The sequence below is a fragment of the Aquila chrysaetos genome, chromosome 7, assembly GCF_900496995.4.
Source record: "Aquila chrysaetos chrysaetos chromosome 7, bAquChr1.4, whole genome shotgun sequence".
Classification (NCBI taxonomy): domain Eukaryota; kingdom Metazoa; phylum Chordata; class Aves; order Accipitriformes; family Accipitridae; genus Aquila; species Aquila chrysaetos.
This window is the reverse complement of record NC_044010.1, coordinates 41277949-41294386: the sequence shown is the minus strand read 5'-3', so window position 1 is coordinate 41294386 and position 16438 is coordinate 41277949. Positions and strand designations below refer to the sequence as shown.

General features: G+C 36.7%; 1 protein-coding gene across 16 annotated transcripts in view; it reads right to left on the bottom strand.

Moving 5' to 3' along the window:
* The window catches only part of DMD (dystrophin), a 1198278-nt gene that overhangs the window by 788273 nt on the left and 393567 nt on the right, over positions 1 to 16438 (bottom strand). For all 16 annotated transcript variants that reach the window (XM_030020819.2, XM_030020811.2, XM_030020812.2 and 13 more), the window contains 3 exons: positions 12885 to 13004; positions 1699 to 1800; positions 1487 to 1594 (listed from right to left, as the gene is read on the bottom strand). In XM_030020819.2, coding sequence (XP_029876679.1) covers positions 1487 to 1594; positions 1699 to 1800; positions 12885 to 13004 — 330 coding nt within the window. The remainder of the gene's footprint in view (positions 1 to 1486; positions 1595 to 1698; positions 1801 to 12884; positions 13005 to 16438) is intronic.

The window sequence follows — 16438 nt, the reverse complement described above, 5'->3', positions numbered from 1 at the left end:
TCTTTAATCAAGATCTGAGTCTGTACTTCTAAAGATATGTTTTTATCAGTCCCTAAAAAGCTACAGAGGGAAAAAAGAGGTGGTGGGGGGGTAGCATAATAATTACAGAATCTCTTAAGATTATGCTAACAATCATACTTTGGGGTCTTGAATTTTGGAAAAAACAATAAATCAACAAATATTAACAACTTAGTCCTTCTATGAATCAACAGGGACATTTACCACTAGTTCTGGACCAGCTGCAAGGCAGTTATGAATTAAACAATCAAGCTGTAAGGATTTTATTTTTAAAAAACAACCTTATACATTTGTAGATGTAAGGATAAAATAGAGTAAATTTTAAAAACATCACAGTGACTTAAACTTCAGAAACATCATGGTATTTTTATTGACCAAAAGCCCAAATGTTTCTACTTTTAATAAGGATGAGAAGGACATCAATTCTAAGATCATTTTTAAAAATCTAAGGTTGCTAAGATAATTTTTAAAAATCTAAGTTTGAGCCTACTGTAAAACTAAATAGTTAGTAACAAATTGAGAATTGTTCATGCCTGAAAATTCTAGTACGTAAACTGTAAAACCAAGTCTTGAAATAATGCCTAGGACACTTCCCCCGCCCCCCCATTTGACAAGAAAAAAAAAAATAGTTCTGTTTAAACAGAAAATTAGAAAGGTAGTCCCTATTTACAGCAATAATAATTTACCTATTTTAACAAAAGCACGGCCATGAATGTTTCCTTTCCTCTAAATACATAAACCGTCATTGTTACGTACAAAACCAGCACATACCATACCATTTTTTTCACAAAGGTCCTAATGCTATAAAAGCATTTGCAAGTCTAGGCTGTGTGAAGTCTTCCACCTCTAGACGCACAGCATCTTTCTAGGCCAGTCAGACCTACATTCCCTCCATAAAGACGATGCATAGTAAAGTATTTTCTGAAGAGTGAGGTAGAGGATATGTTGAAAAGGGTGCATTTTATGTATGTTACTAGATTCCTGAAATACAATTGAAGTATTGTTGTAAAGTAATACTAATGTCAGCATTTCACAACTTCTGAATCTTTAGCTTTTTCAAGTTCAAGGAATGTATAACAGGTTTTGCTGTATGATAAGTACTTACTCATATGCATATGTTTTTGTACATATATATACATATTCACTCTCACACACTCTATACATCAATAGTATCAACAAAGAAACTTTCAGTATAAAAGTATACATATTTTTAAGACATCCAAATGCTATTTCAGTTCATAAACTTTTGACTGAAGAGACAACCAAGGAAAACATCTGTACCTATTGGTTCCTTTATCAGCAAGGCCATGGACCAACTTATTCCATCCACATGAGACAACATCCATTACCGAAGTATGAAACAGCTGTTCTGCTAAACCATATTGTCTGACAGTGGGATAAAGCCACATGTACTCGGACTCACGAATAAGAAAGTTGAACATAAAATAGGAAAATGAAAAATACATACAGATAATTTGCGTAGACTGCTCAGCATTTCATTTTGATCTTTAAAGCCAGTTGTATGAATTTTGCTCACAGCATCCTCTTTCTCAGTAAGCCATGCATCAAAAAGGCACTGAAAGAAAATTGGAGAGAAGAGAATGAAAAAGCTTCAGTCAGGCCTTTCCTACTGCAATTTTTTGAAGAACTTTCCAATTTATAACTGCTAAAACTACTCACCTGTTCTTCTGCAAAGTGCTGCCATTTACGAAGAATATCTTGCAGAAGGACCCATCGGTCTTCTGTCCATCTGCAAATGGCTGCCCACCGGTTTCCAAAGCGCTAGAAACAAACACACAGTAGAGGTTTGCATTTGTTTACACTTTTTTAAAACAAGGCAATCTGATTTTCCTATGTGTTGTGGTTTAACCCCAGCCAGCAACCAAGCACCATGCAGTGGCTCACTCACTTCCCCCCCACCCAGTGGGATGGGGGACAGAATCAGAAAAAAAAGTAAAACTCATGGGTTGAGATAAGAACGGTTTAATAGAACAGAAAAGAATAAACTAATAGTGACAACGATGACACTAATAAAATGACAACAGTAATAATAAAAGGATTGGAATGTACAAATTTTTGCAAAAACACTTTCCTAATTCACTTTTTACAGTCTTAAGCCCTTAAAATATGTTGCATGTCATACTGAAATGGATCTTATCACCATTTGAAATAGCATCAAAATGGAGAGAATAGGAAAAGCAGTAGAGCCAAAACCAGAGAATTTTAACACTAATCTAAAGACAGTCTTCTATTAAGTCTCCGGTACTGTGCTCTCAAAAACACCCCTCAGTTTCAAAACTTTACAATGCCCAAAATATAACTACTTGCTTGAAACTTGATTATGGTGGCCCAAACACGTGATCAAAGCAAAGAAGTATCTGATTCTTAAGTTTCACTGTTAGTGCAGTTGCTCTAAGTTCTTATCTCTTTTAAAATACTGCAGTGGAAAAAAAACCCAAACCACCTTATTAGCTAACACACCAGCACAAATCCCACTGAGGTTTCCCAGGTATTTACAGCATATGCTACCATATACATTTTAAAATTACACAAAATACTACCTTGTTCCTCTCCTTTATTTTAGTTGAAATCAAGCATTATTACTTTCTTTTAATTTCCTATTAGCCTTTATTGAAAAATGCCTAAGACAGAGGATAAGACTTAATACTGCTGCGATGGTGTGACATGCTACGAAACTTTTATTGCAACAATTTACAATGATTTAATTACCCCTGAGCATCATATGCAAATTATTCAGCTGCTCCCAAATAAAAAACCTTACAAAGTCTGCAAAATATTCTATACTAATGCATTCTTATTTTTACATCTACTTCAAAAGCATGTCTTGACAAAAGGGATAAATAGTTTCTTCCTTTTTCATATTTATTTATTCACTCAATTATTCTTATGGGTCCCTTATAATTTAAGATATTCTATGATTCTGTATTTTTCATATTTACATATTTTTCATAGAGATTATAATTTAATTTTAGCAAAAATGTAGCATCCAAATGGTGGATTTTTAAAACCAAGGGATTAAAATTCAAACTGTATTTTCTATCAAGAATGAAAGAACTTTATTTTGCACTGCCTAGGAAATGAAAGGTAAAATTTCAGGATGCCATTTGAATTTGTGGCTTTACCATTTTTACATCAAAGTAAAAAATCAGCAGATACCATGTTTTTCATTTAGTGAATGCTAAAATCATAACAAATCTTGCAGAGTAAACCGGCAGCTGTCATGCCATTGAGTTATATCATATTAGATACTGGCTCAATTTGGAAAAATGAAGACTATCTCTAATCAACTAGCATAATAATGCTAATTTAAAAACATGTCAATTCTTAAACAGCTCAAATATGTTACACAGTAATAGAGAGCAGTATTCCTTTTCAGTCACTTACTGCATAAATACAAAGTAGGTTTTGAGGAAATTGTTTTGTTTGACTTTTTTAGGCTTAATTTTAGGATCATGGTTTTGGTATATATTTGGAATTATGTAATGGGTATTTGCTTTCTTTCTTAATTAGATCTAGACAAAAACCAAGCAATTTTGCAAATCTAAGAATGTGATTTCTTTTCACGTTAAAATCAAGTTTGGTGTTAGTGTTTGCTTGCCATAAAACATAATGTGATCAAAGATCACCAATTCAAACACAAAAAAGTTCAGGTTTTGAATGTGAATATTTCAGAAAGCTAATTTCAATATTAACAGAAACAAATACTTGCTGGTGAAACATTTATGTCTCAACTTATTAGGAAATAGAGTACAACATATTCTACCCATTCATTTTACCCAATCATTAGATATAATTGCCAAATTGTGTGACACAGAACAGTGCAGAAAATTATTCACAGCCAGCTAATCCAAATTTTCTTTTTTTTTTTTAAATTACTTTTTTCCTTTTATAAAAAAAAAAAAATCACAATTTCATAAATAGCATTTATTATCCTCACAGGCTAAATACTGTGTATCCAGTAATGTGTACTCAGTAATGCTTTTTCTGCAAAAGTTATATTTTGACTAACTTCACTTGAAAAACTAAAAATCTTAATATAACAAAATGATGAATTATATTTAGTTTCATTTGTTCTGAATCTGATTACATTTCCAGTTTAGCTCAAGACAGTCTCAACACTTCCATCCTCCTTTTTCTCCAAGCCCAGAAAACAACCTTGCAGATCTGCAATATCTAGCACTCATTTTGTTTTTTATATTCAATTGAACATTTTTTTTACCTTGTCTGCTTTGCTTGCTAATTACTAGTTCAAAAATCATAATCATATCCTTCCTGATAGCTCAGATGCTTCTAATTTGAACCCTGATATGAGACTTCATCTTTCCTAATAATTCCCACAGTTCAGGATAATTATTATTAGTTAACTACTCAAAAACACTATACATGATTCCATGAAGTCATAAGAAGTGTCTTCTTGTTACTCTTTAACAAGGTCTAAGCCTAAGTATTTAATTTTCCCTATATGCCCTTTCTTCCCACTGTAGTAGGAGAAAAATCTCTTAATTTCTAAAATTCTATATATACAGATGGTGAGGTGAATCACATTTGGTTGTTTTGGTGCTTGATTTACACTGAAGTTTATGGATACTAATTATGTACTGCATTTTAAAAATACATGTACAGTTTTTACTGAAGGATTCATAAATCATCCCAAAGTTAAGCAGCAAAGGTTTTGGCACCTCTGACTTAGATTAATGTTTTCAGAAACATCTTTTCATGACCAGACGTCTCTCCATTGGTAATGCAGGTGTAGATCAGAATAAATTACACTGCACAAATCTAACCAATAGTTCATATCTGCCCGAAATTTTGAATTCTCATACAAGCCAAATACAAGGTCTTTGACAAGAAAAATATTTTGTTCAAACAGGACCTCTAAAAAAGAATGAATAGACTTTCATAGACTCCACATTTTTCTGAAGAAAATTTCACTCTTAAAGTGTGCAACACCATGAGTTATGCAAGCTCTTACATCTCCACCTTGCAAAGGGACTTATATAATGGATATATGCTTATATATACATGCATGGATGCAGAGGAAAACTTGGAGTTGGTGGAAACATACACTAATCTACACAAACAAATAACAAACTACTTATTACTAATTTAATAATAATTATTATTAAATAATCAATAATCAATTAATTACATGGGATGGCTAATATACTGAGATAAACTGAAAAATCATATTTCAACAGATGAGATCATTTCCCAAATACTGGTTAAACTTTTTTTCTAAACTCTTTTCAAGGAGAACACCCTAAATATTCTCTATTAGAATATGAAGCAAACCAAACTTAATTTCAGGTATACCACTCCATACAATACAGCACCATATTAGATACTTGAAGTAGGAATATCTACGAAATTCAGCCTGGTTTGAGCTATAGACTCAGTCCTAGGATCATTAAATCTACACTTACACATCTCCTTTTCTACCACTAACTGCAGTTCAGCACAGTTCTATATGAATACATACCATACATAACTGCCCATAAATCAAGTAATGGCCCATAATAAACGTCCTGGTCATTGGTATACAACCATCATTTTCCTTGATCTAGATCTATGACAGCAATAGCAACAGGTACTCACCTATGTGTATTGTCACGTACGTTCTCAGTTACTTAATTTCTCCATCTGTGTCAGCATATTGTATTTGATTGCTTAAATGTAAGTTACGCTAAATCATAGACTAAGCCTCAAATTCAGTTCCCTATCTTTATGTCTATGCTACTTCTTTTATCAGACTTCTATTATATTGTATTCTTCTGATGTTTTATAGATAAAGCAGTAAATCTTTTATTGATAAAAAATATTTTATACAAATCCTCGTACCTGAGTAATTTTTAAATAACTCGCATTCAAGCAGCTGACTTTTCTTAACAATCCTCACAAAGAAATACAGTTTGCTCTCAACGTCTGCAGTAACATCTTCATCAACTTGCCTTTATCACTATGATATACCTTGAAAAAGATTTTTTTGTTTGGTCCTCTACAAAGCAACAAAAACTCAAGAGTGCAAGATCAAATACCTGGTTCCACATTTACTCTAAAGAACACATTGATTTGCACACTAAAAAGTTTTGCTGAGTCAATACAAAATACTATTTTCAGCATATGATTACGAATAGCCACAAAACCTAGCTTTTTTTTGTCTTGATAGTTTGACAAGAGATTTTATTTTAATAAAATAAGTAAAATGACTAAGTAACTGTACCGATAAAAGGGCTGACATTGTGACCTGCCTTAAACCTGTTAGTTCTCCTGGGAGATTGTAACAATAACACCAAGATATACTGTTTGGTTGAATAGGTTTAAGACACAAAGTTTCAAGTCAGAAATATCATGTCAGGACTGTCTATTTAGAAAGTAGATATTAACTACTAAACCATATGGTGCTTAACTTTACCTCCTTATTCACACCAAATAGTAAGTCGATGCTGTAAATAGCCTGTGTGATGCCCACAAACCCAGACCGCACCAAGGGTTTTGTTCCCAACACCTTGGAAAACAAATCTCCAGAGAAACTGACTGAATCCAGACTAAAAAGTAAAATACCTTCCTGCTCCCTTGAAATGCCTCTTTTTACAGCCCTAGCTGGAATTTTCAGAGAAATCTGCATGTAAAAGAAACTTTTTTTGTATTGAGAGGACTCTGAAAGAATATTCTTTAAGACTACAAAAAACAGAAGATAAAATATTCCTAGTCTGCAAAAAGGTCAAAGTAGGGAAACATGAGAACAGGAGAAAATGAGTAAAACCAACACAGCTCTTGGGAACGCTGGAGTGAATGGGTAAGAAGTGAAATAATATGCCTCAAGTCTGCAGCTAATAGGAGAGGTTTTTTGAAAGATGGTTTTCTAATAAGGTTATTATTTTCTAATAAGGCTATCCACTCTTTAAAGTAATGAGAAATAGTGGAAATATGTTTTTGTCTATATGCAAAATCAATTTTTTAAAAAAAGAAATACTTAGCACATTCATAGAATTTCTCCCATGTAGCAAGAAGCAACGTGTGTAGTTCTGAAATGCTTGTACACCAACGCACACAGTACGAGAAACAAACAGGATGAACTGGAAGCACTGGTCAGGTCCCAGGGCTATGATATCATTGGTATTAGTGGGACTTGGTGGAATGAGTCCCATGGTTGGAGTTCTGGGATGGAGGACTACAGGCTGTTCAGGAGGGATAGGCAGGGCAGGTGAGGTCGAGGTGTCACACTATACATAAAGGAGAGGTTTGATCGCACAGCCCTTACAGTTAGTGATGATGTGGTTGAGAGCCTCTGGGTAAGGATTAGGGGGCTGGAATACAAAGGAGACGTTGTAGTGGGTGTCTGCTACTGATTATCCAGCCAGGATGTAAGCACTGATGTGTTATTCTATAGGCAATTAGGAGAAATTTCTGGATTGGTAGCCCTTGCCGTTATGGGAGATTTCACTTTCCCAGACATCAGCTGGGAATATCATACTGCTGTGACAAGCAGGTCTTGGAAATTCTTGAAGTTTGTAGGAGGTAACTTCTTGTCACAGGTACTCAGTGAGCCAACCAGGAAAGGTGCCCTCCTAGACTTGCTGTTTGTGAACAGAGAAGGACTCATGGGGGATGTGATGGTAGGCGGCTGTGTTGGCCACAGTGATCACGAGTTTAAAATTTTCAGCCTAATGAGAAAAAAGGACAGCAGAGTTGCTACCCTGGACTTCAGGAGAGTAAACTTTAAGCTATTGAGGGAGATATTTACCTGCAGCATCCTTCTGGACAAGTTGTCCAAGTGTGGGATGAGTGGGTTCATGGTGCGCTGGGTGAAGAACTGGCTGAAGGGCAGAGCTCAAAGGGTTGTAGTGAATGGGGCTGCATCTGGCTGGCAACTGGTCACCAGCAGTGCTCCTCAGGGTTCAATTCTAGGGCCAGTTCTGTTCAATGTATTTATCAACCATCTGGATGCAGGATTTGAATGCACCATTAGCAAGTTTGCTGATTATACCAAACTGGGAGGTGCCGTTGACTCTCTTGAGGGACAGAAGGCCTTGCAGAGGGATCTAGGTAGGTTGGAGCACTGGGCTATGATTAATGGGATGAAATTTAACAAGTCCAAATGCCAGATTCTGCAGCTGGGATGGAGTAACACTGGGCACAAGCATAAACGGGGAGAGGAGTGGCTGGCGAGCAGCCCTGCAGAAAGGGATCTGGGGGGGCTGGTTACAGCAGGCTCAGTACGAGTCGGCCGTGTGCCCCGGCAGCCCAGAGGGCGAACCCCATCCTGGGGGGCATCAAACACAGCACGTCCAGCCGGTCGAAAGAGGGGATGATCCCGCGGTGTCCGGCGTTGGTGCGGCCTCAGCTTGAATACTGTCTGCAGTTCTGGGCCCCACCATTTAAGGAGGATGTTAAAGGTCCTTGAAAGCATCCAGAGGAGGGCAACAAAGGTGGTGACAGGGCTGGAAGGCATGTCCTGTGAGGGACAGCTAAGGACTTTGGGCTCGTCTACTTCGGAGAGAAGGAGGCTGAGGGGCGACCTCATTGCTCTCTACAGCTTCCTCAGGAGGGGACGTGGAGAGGGAGGTGCTGAGCTCTTCTCCCTGGGATCCAGTGCCAGGACACGTGGGAATGGTCAAAGCTGCACCAGGGGAGGTCTAGACTGGACATTAGGAAGCATTTCTTTACCCAGAGGGTGCTGAAATACTAGAACGGGCTTCCTAGAGAGGCAGCTGGTGCCCCAAGCCTGTCAATGTTTAAGAGTCATTTGGACAATGCCCTTAGTAACATGCTTTAACTTGGTCAGCCCTGAACTGGTCAGGCAGTTGGACTAGATGATTGTTGTAGGTCCCTTCCAACTGAAATAGCCTAGTCTATTCCATTCTTTAACATTCCTCACTTATTTCGACATATTCTTACAAGAACTACCCATACATCATCTTCAATCAAAGGATAGTACACTGAATAACACAAATATATAATTGTGTAAAGTACACTCTCGGCTCCTTTCCCTCAGCGGGGAAAAAGCCATCAAGCAGCATTTGATACATTTAATGCAGTTCTCTTTCCAGCACAGATCCGGACCCCTGAAGCCTGGGGAGGGCTCTAATTTGAGCTAGCCCACAAGAGTCCTTAAGGGACCTATTGTCTGCTGGGTATAATTAGAGAAAAAACTCCCTGCATTCATGGCTTCTCTATGTTATCCAGCCATTTCTCTGGGCTGAAGATAATTTCCCACATTTTCCCTGAGAAATGAGTCAGACTACAGCAACAGATTTGCTAGTATAGTCTTCTGATTTTGCAGCACTAAATAAAGATTTGAGCCTTACTCAGCAGCTGCTTTTTGTTAAGTCTCTGGATTGAGCCTAATGGGGGTCTAGAAGTCACAAGTCTAAACAGCAAGTTCTCAGCAGCAGCATAAACAGAGCCGCACAACATGTCACATATTGATATGTCAAGTAACCAATCTTATGTAAAAGTAGTTTTAATATTCACACTCACCTAGGCTAGCTGTGATCTCTCAGACTACCTTAGGGCAACAGCTGTTTGTAAGAGAAACAAGCTTAACTTTTCTATGGATAGTTTGTTTCAGGGGACACTTTTGGCTTCTATGCCATTAACTGCCTTTTAAACAGATTTTTTTTTTTTTTTTTTTTGGCATATGCAATAAATCTTAAGAGCTTCTATAATGTTCATTTGAAGACAGTATAGATTCTTGTCATCCTGTTGAGACTTAGATTCTGTAAATGACCTTTTTATGGCTTTTAAAGTTTTATACACATGCATGCATAAATATATGCATTATGTATTTATATATATATATACATGAGAATATTTCAGGAATCACCCCCTCAAAAAGATTTTCAAGAAGAAAGGCATAACTGAATTGCACCTGCTTGGAAAATGCAGCCTTGACTATTACATAGCAATAACTGTTCACTTTCTTCCAAATCTGATCCTGACCAGTATCTCACTCAGGCAGTCTTATTAAGCTCTTTTGTCTGACAGTGCATGCTCTTGTTTTCTTCTACTTTTAAAAGTCAGACTGGCAGATACGTAATCAAGCTTTGAACTTTGCTCCATTGTGCTTTTTGTCAAATGCTCTAATGGTTGTGCCTGCCAACACATCAGATCTCCCGTGCTTATATTCAGCTTGCAAGTGACCTGAAAAAAACCTAAAAAACTAAAAAGCCAAACAATCTTTCTGTACGCTCAAAAAAGGAGATGCAACGTTTTGCTAGGATAGTAGGTGGACTATGGTAATTCAGTTCTCTGAAAAACACAAGCGGTGTGATTCAAGGAGGGAACTGAACAGCAGCTGGGGTGTTCCACGCCGCCCCGCGCTCTGCTCAGAGCATGCCTGCGCTGCAGGGTACGGTGCCTCCGGAATTGCCTTACTGGCATCTTTCAAGGAATGCGCTTTCTCAACGGCAGTAATAATTGGGCACGCTTTATCCCAATACCAGGTGCCTTCTCCACTATTACCAATGGTGTATTTCCATCGTGTTCCATTTACACTCGCCATTCTTTATGTTTCTTTAATGGGGTAAAGGTATTGCAGTAATGTCTGAGTTCTATTTCAGGTTGGATTCTAATACGGGTCAGCCACAGAAGTTGCACGGGATACAAATGGTACCTTTGCAGCCAGTGTAACAATAGGGGGATGCAGCTGTATCACCTGATGTGCTCTTAACTGTTCAGATATCTTTCTGAAGATGTGCAATCAGATTAAATGTCCAATAATCCACCAACCTTTCATTTGTTTTTCGCAATATTAAAAAATCTCAGTTGTAAATCTTCAAATTCATGAAGTGCAGTAAATATCAAATAGCATTAATAAATTTCCCTTTTTTTGTCATACTTTAACATAGGCCTCTTTGCAAGAACCTACTCTCTACCAACATAGAATAATATCCTGGTTGAACCTCTTTCCATTCATTTTTTAATTTAATTTATTTTCATTTCATAATTTATTTTTTATTATTATATTTCATTTTTTTTCCTCTTCCATTCAAGATATTTTCCTAGTTTAGTCTAGCTTCTGGAACCATGTGCTTGCAAGGGAACTGTTTTATTCCACTGAACAGAATACAAGGAGCTGGCAAGAAATTCTGGAAGGTTAAGACTGTCCTGAGCAGGTACACCACAGTTCTGACACTTAAGATGAATTTAAAAGGAAGTAATAATTGACAGATCAGTAGAGGCTGCATTGTTACCTTGGCTGGGTTGTGCTCCCTGAGTGTCTAAAAAGTTGCAGTAAAGAAAACTGAGACTTATTTTTGAAGTGGCAGCGCTCAGCATCTCAGCGAAACATGCACTATGTACTCTAAGTTCCAAACTGATTACTGTTTTACTGGTATTGGTACCCAAATTAGCTAGATTCAAGATAGCACACAGATATCTGTCTGTGCTACAGCAATACCTTCCAGCTGAATGTATTGATGGCTTCTTTAGAGAAACCTTGGGCTTTAATGATTCAAAAACCAGAAACCTTTTTATTTTCTTGGGTAATGAAGCAAAATGAAAGAAAAGTACTTTCTCCTTTCTGAAAGAGAAAAATAGAAGGAGTCTTCATTGTAGTACTGCCATACTTCTTGAGCAGTGACCCTGGAGATCTGACCATCAACACAGGAGTATCCTTCTTCAGTGTATCTCAATGCTAATTATCCATTTAAGTTCATTCAGAAGTTACAGTAAGAGCATTGCAATACAAATAATACAGTAAGAGCAACTTTTTAAAGATGCAAGGGAAATACTAAACTTTCTTATAATAAAAGCTAATATTTGACAAATTTTTAGAACATCTTGGCTGCTAGCTTTATCACAAATGTAACTCCAATGTGTCATTCTTTTAGGATACTCAAGTAATTGTATTTAGAAAATAGAGTATATGGAAGGGTTTGTCTGTTGATAGTTTAGGCTTTGGGTCAAAATGAAGTTTAGAACAGGTTTGGATTGCAAGGATGTTGCTGCTAACTTCTCCCAATTCTAGAAAGCCTTGTCATAAGAATCCTAAATGATAAACCATTGTAAAAACCACGTATACTGAAGAGGATATACACTGAAACAGAGAAATTAAACTAAGAGCAGACTGAGATGATTCCCTTCATTTCCTAGGAAACGTGTCCACAAGAAACTAATTGGAAAAAAATTATGACTCTTCCCCAAAAAGTGTTTTAGAAAAAACTGCATGTTCTTAATATTTCTTGATAATGATTATTTGTCTACAAAAATATGATCCTGCACACATTCAGTATTTGGTTTTGCTTATTTTTTAAAAAGTCCTGTTTCAATTTTGTGGGACCAGCATTGCCATTAAAAGACACACATATTGGGCATTTAACTAAAATTAAAGTGAATTAAATTCATTAAAATGAATGTGCCTTTAAGCACTTGCCAGTGGATAATGACACTTCACGTTACTATAACACCAAAATATACCATATATACCAAAAGTTTCCCATCAGAAGAAAAATCTCCCATTCTCGATAACTCACACTCTGCTGAATTGTATAGATTCTTACATGCAATATCCTTAACTACAACAGAGAATCATATTGCTTCTGTCAGGAGTAATGAAATACAATTAAGAAATAAAAGACAAACACTTGTTCTCGGATAGACAAAACAGGTTTATACTGAAGGAATCACAAAATAAAAAGAAAGTTGCTCTCAGATATTTGTTTTTTCTCCAAAATACATGCATTTAACCATCTATGCAAAAGTCATGTCCTACAGAAATATTTAAGATCATCCTCAGAAATATTTCCTGAGATACACCCAATGCTACTAGTAGTTCCACTTCAACCTTATTAATACTTAATACCACTGATAGCTTTTTCCCCTGACAGAAGTTTAGTCGTTACCTGAAGCTGCTCTTCCAGTGCAGCAGTAGCTCTGTCTCCACTGTTTTCATCCACCACCACTACCATATGGGTTAGAGAATTGACCTTGACTTGTTCCTGTTCCAAATCTTCTTGAAATGCCTATAAATAAAGCAAACGTGTTAGTAAATGTGTTCCAAATTAAGAAAACGCTGTGTGTTTGGAGTCCCACTGACTAACTTGCATAACTAACCAACTATGAGACTTTTATAATCCTATTGCTGTCAATACTAATTTGTTACTTTAGCATATATATGCTAACATAAGCATATTGGGCAGATTTCCATTCTTTTCACAAAAATAGCTTACTGTTACTCACTCACAAGTCCTAACTCGATACAATATTTCAGACTGAAAATTTGGCTTGAGAAAGCATTTGTTGAGTTGATGTAGTTGACTTACAGATATCAGTATAGCACATATACATTCCAGTAACCTGCAAATTTTAAACAGCCACTGGATTAGATTTGTACTTCATATTAACATATTAAAACATTTGAACATTGCTAAAGTTATAAAAATTTTAAAAATGACAGGTTTTCATTAAACAACCACATACTATCTTCAGCTTGGCAATGAAGTGAAGAAACTGCTCTCAAATCTGCACAAACAGATATTTGAATAATTCCTAACCTTGCCAAATTTCTACAACTCTTCACATCTCTCTGACCCTCCCACAATTTCCCAGGCTTCATGTAAGAGATCTCATCAATTGTTCCCTCCCTCCACAAAGCGCTCGGAGAAGCGCAACGGGAAGTCTAGACATATTCACTCTTCAGACCATGGTTTACAGCATATTCACTGTACACTTAACCTACATCACACAAAATAAAAAAATAAAAAATCCGAGGTACTGTAAGGTACTGTAACACCTTAGTAACACTCCCTTGGTGGGGTTTAGTGTCGTCTTTCTTTTTTTTTTTTTTTTTTTTTCCTTCTCACTTCCCATGAAAGATGTAATCCCTACTTGGCTGTAGTTTGTTAACAAAACCAAAATCAGCCCACGTCCTGTCAGGCCCCAGGGAACTGAGCAGCCAAACCTATTTGCTCCTTCTTTTCCTGAGATGCAGCAAGAGGACAGGTGACAAAGATGGAAAGAGGAGGAGCTGAGGAAGTGTTGGTACTGAAACTTCAAGCCACAGAGAAGGCAATATTCAATTTCTTTTCATAATTTTTGTTACCTGTCTCCAGCTTTATATTAGTGTATTAACATCCAAATGTATATTTTTAACTCCCAGTAGTTAACCCCTGTTTTACATTACTGGGTTCTGTGTTGTGTTTCTTAAATAAAACTTGAAAGAACCTCTCATCCCACTCCCCTGAAAAAAACAAGGTATCCAGGACCAGATCCAGCCCGACACACTTTTTAGGTGTCTATAACAAGCTTCAAACCAACAGAAGAACATGGGAAACCAAAGTCCCGGATTGTGTCCTCAATACTTCAGCAGAGTGTGCTCCAGTGATTAGTACGTATATAGTATGATAGTCACAGTCTGAAAAATAACATTGTTAACCACGTATGTCTTGTCACAATGGAAACCTTGACTGTATTACAAACTATGTTAAATTTCACCATATCAATTTTTCTGCTGCTTTTTCAAGTAGATTAATTCACTTAGGTATGAGGAACAAGCCCGTGCTGAAGATAAGGTCACGCATTTTAAACCTCTTCGGTAAAACATCTTACATTTATTTGAAAATCAAAAAATAAAATATAATGTGGCTATAGGCAATAGGAAAGGAATTCACAGACTACTTCGTTTTCAAGGCATAAATTCCTTACCCTAACACATTTCAGAGTTTTAATTCCTTCATGGGCATAGCCTTTGAGCCAATATATTTATAAGAATCCTCCTTTTTCTGACTTTCATGCCTATGATTACCATTTGCTTCAGAGAGCTAGACTATAAAGCAATTCTCAAGGACTGTGAAGTACACCAAATTGTTAGAGCAATCCCTGGAATTCAGACTTCGTAACATTTTTTGACCTAACAGTTGATCAGGGAAGAGGAGGCAGAGCACTCATGGATCAGACCATATAACACAGCTTGCTCCCCCCAGGTTCAATCCCCTCTTTCAGCCATACGACAATAAATACATTGCTCTGTAAGCCTACAGCCAGGGAGAAGGCGACTATTATTTCCTGATTAGTGGGTATCTGAGAGATGGCATCCCAGAAAAAAAAAAACCAGAGTTAGCAATGCTCTGCAAGTGCAGGAGTGGAGGGCACTTTGGAAGCGGGAGTCTCACACACAGTGTGCAAGACTTGAGAAGTCAGGGAACTGATGAAATCAGAAAGTTGAGTCATTTTCTAATCCCCAGACAGAATCAATTTGCCCTGAGCTAAAGGGCTCTTCTTCATAATCCAAGTGTCTGTTTTTAGCATGAAATTCACCGGTGACAATCATTTGTATACAGGAGCTTGTTGAAACTGGAATTTACTGAGGGCAGTCTCAAGACTAGAACATGCTCTGTTCAAGTCATTTAAACTGAAGTTTCTAACAAGTTCTCCTGAGCTTGTACAGGTAGCAAATTTTCAGGGACTTCAAATGTAAGACGGATATAGATGTTGATGCATGGGGATAGCAACAACAGAAACTCATAAAACTCCACAGTGCCTTTAATTCCTATCCATCAGATAACAACTTATGTGACTTGGACATAATCTACTTCAAAGTGAATAAAAATACCTACCTAGGCCATCCAAGTACCCAAAGACAAATCCACCCCCGATATTTGAACAGTTAGGAAGTGTCTCATTTTACCTTTGCAATTAATTTGAAGTAGTGAAAAATCCTAACGCTAAAAATTTTCCATAGTTTCTGGCATTTTCATAAAACATAAAGGCTCAGCCTTCTAGAAAAAGTAATACCTAAGCAGCTTAGACTTTTTTAGAAACTTAATGAAACTATAAAATCTACTAACTACAAATTGTATAATAATAATGTGGTATAATAAAATCAGTTCAATTAAAAGCACATTTTTGCTTAATTATAAAATTTCTAATATAGTATTCTGCTCAGACAGCTCAATAGTCCTCAGATTTTTATTGAAAAGTAGCTTTCTCCCTTTATAAAATTATAAAGAAGGGATACTTGGAACAGCAGACAAAACACATAAAATACTGCTGCAAAGACCAATAGTTCTTTACTGAAATGTTTGACCATTACTCCAAACTATATTGACTATGCCAGATCTCTTACCAGAACTGTGTACCTTGCTAATGACATAAAAATCTTAGAGTTCACCTCTATTTCAGTCCACTCAGAAAATTTTCTGTCCTATCAAGATATTAACCTCACAGACTACTGAATGAAGCAGCACGCTGGAAAGAATGTTGCATGCTTTCTCTAGTCTCAGTGATGGGTGCCATTCCCAACACATATTACTGAATGATTTTTTTTTTTTTGTTATAGGACCAGCAGAGAAACTGAAGCGTTAGTCACAAGCACTCAAGACCAATATTTTAAAGCGTCATCGAGAAAAAAAGCAGAATAAAAGAAATCGGATGTATGGAAATTATAAGTCAAAGGGAG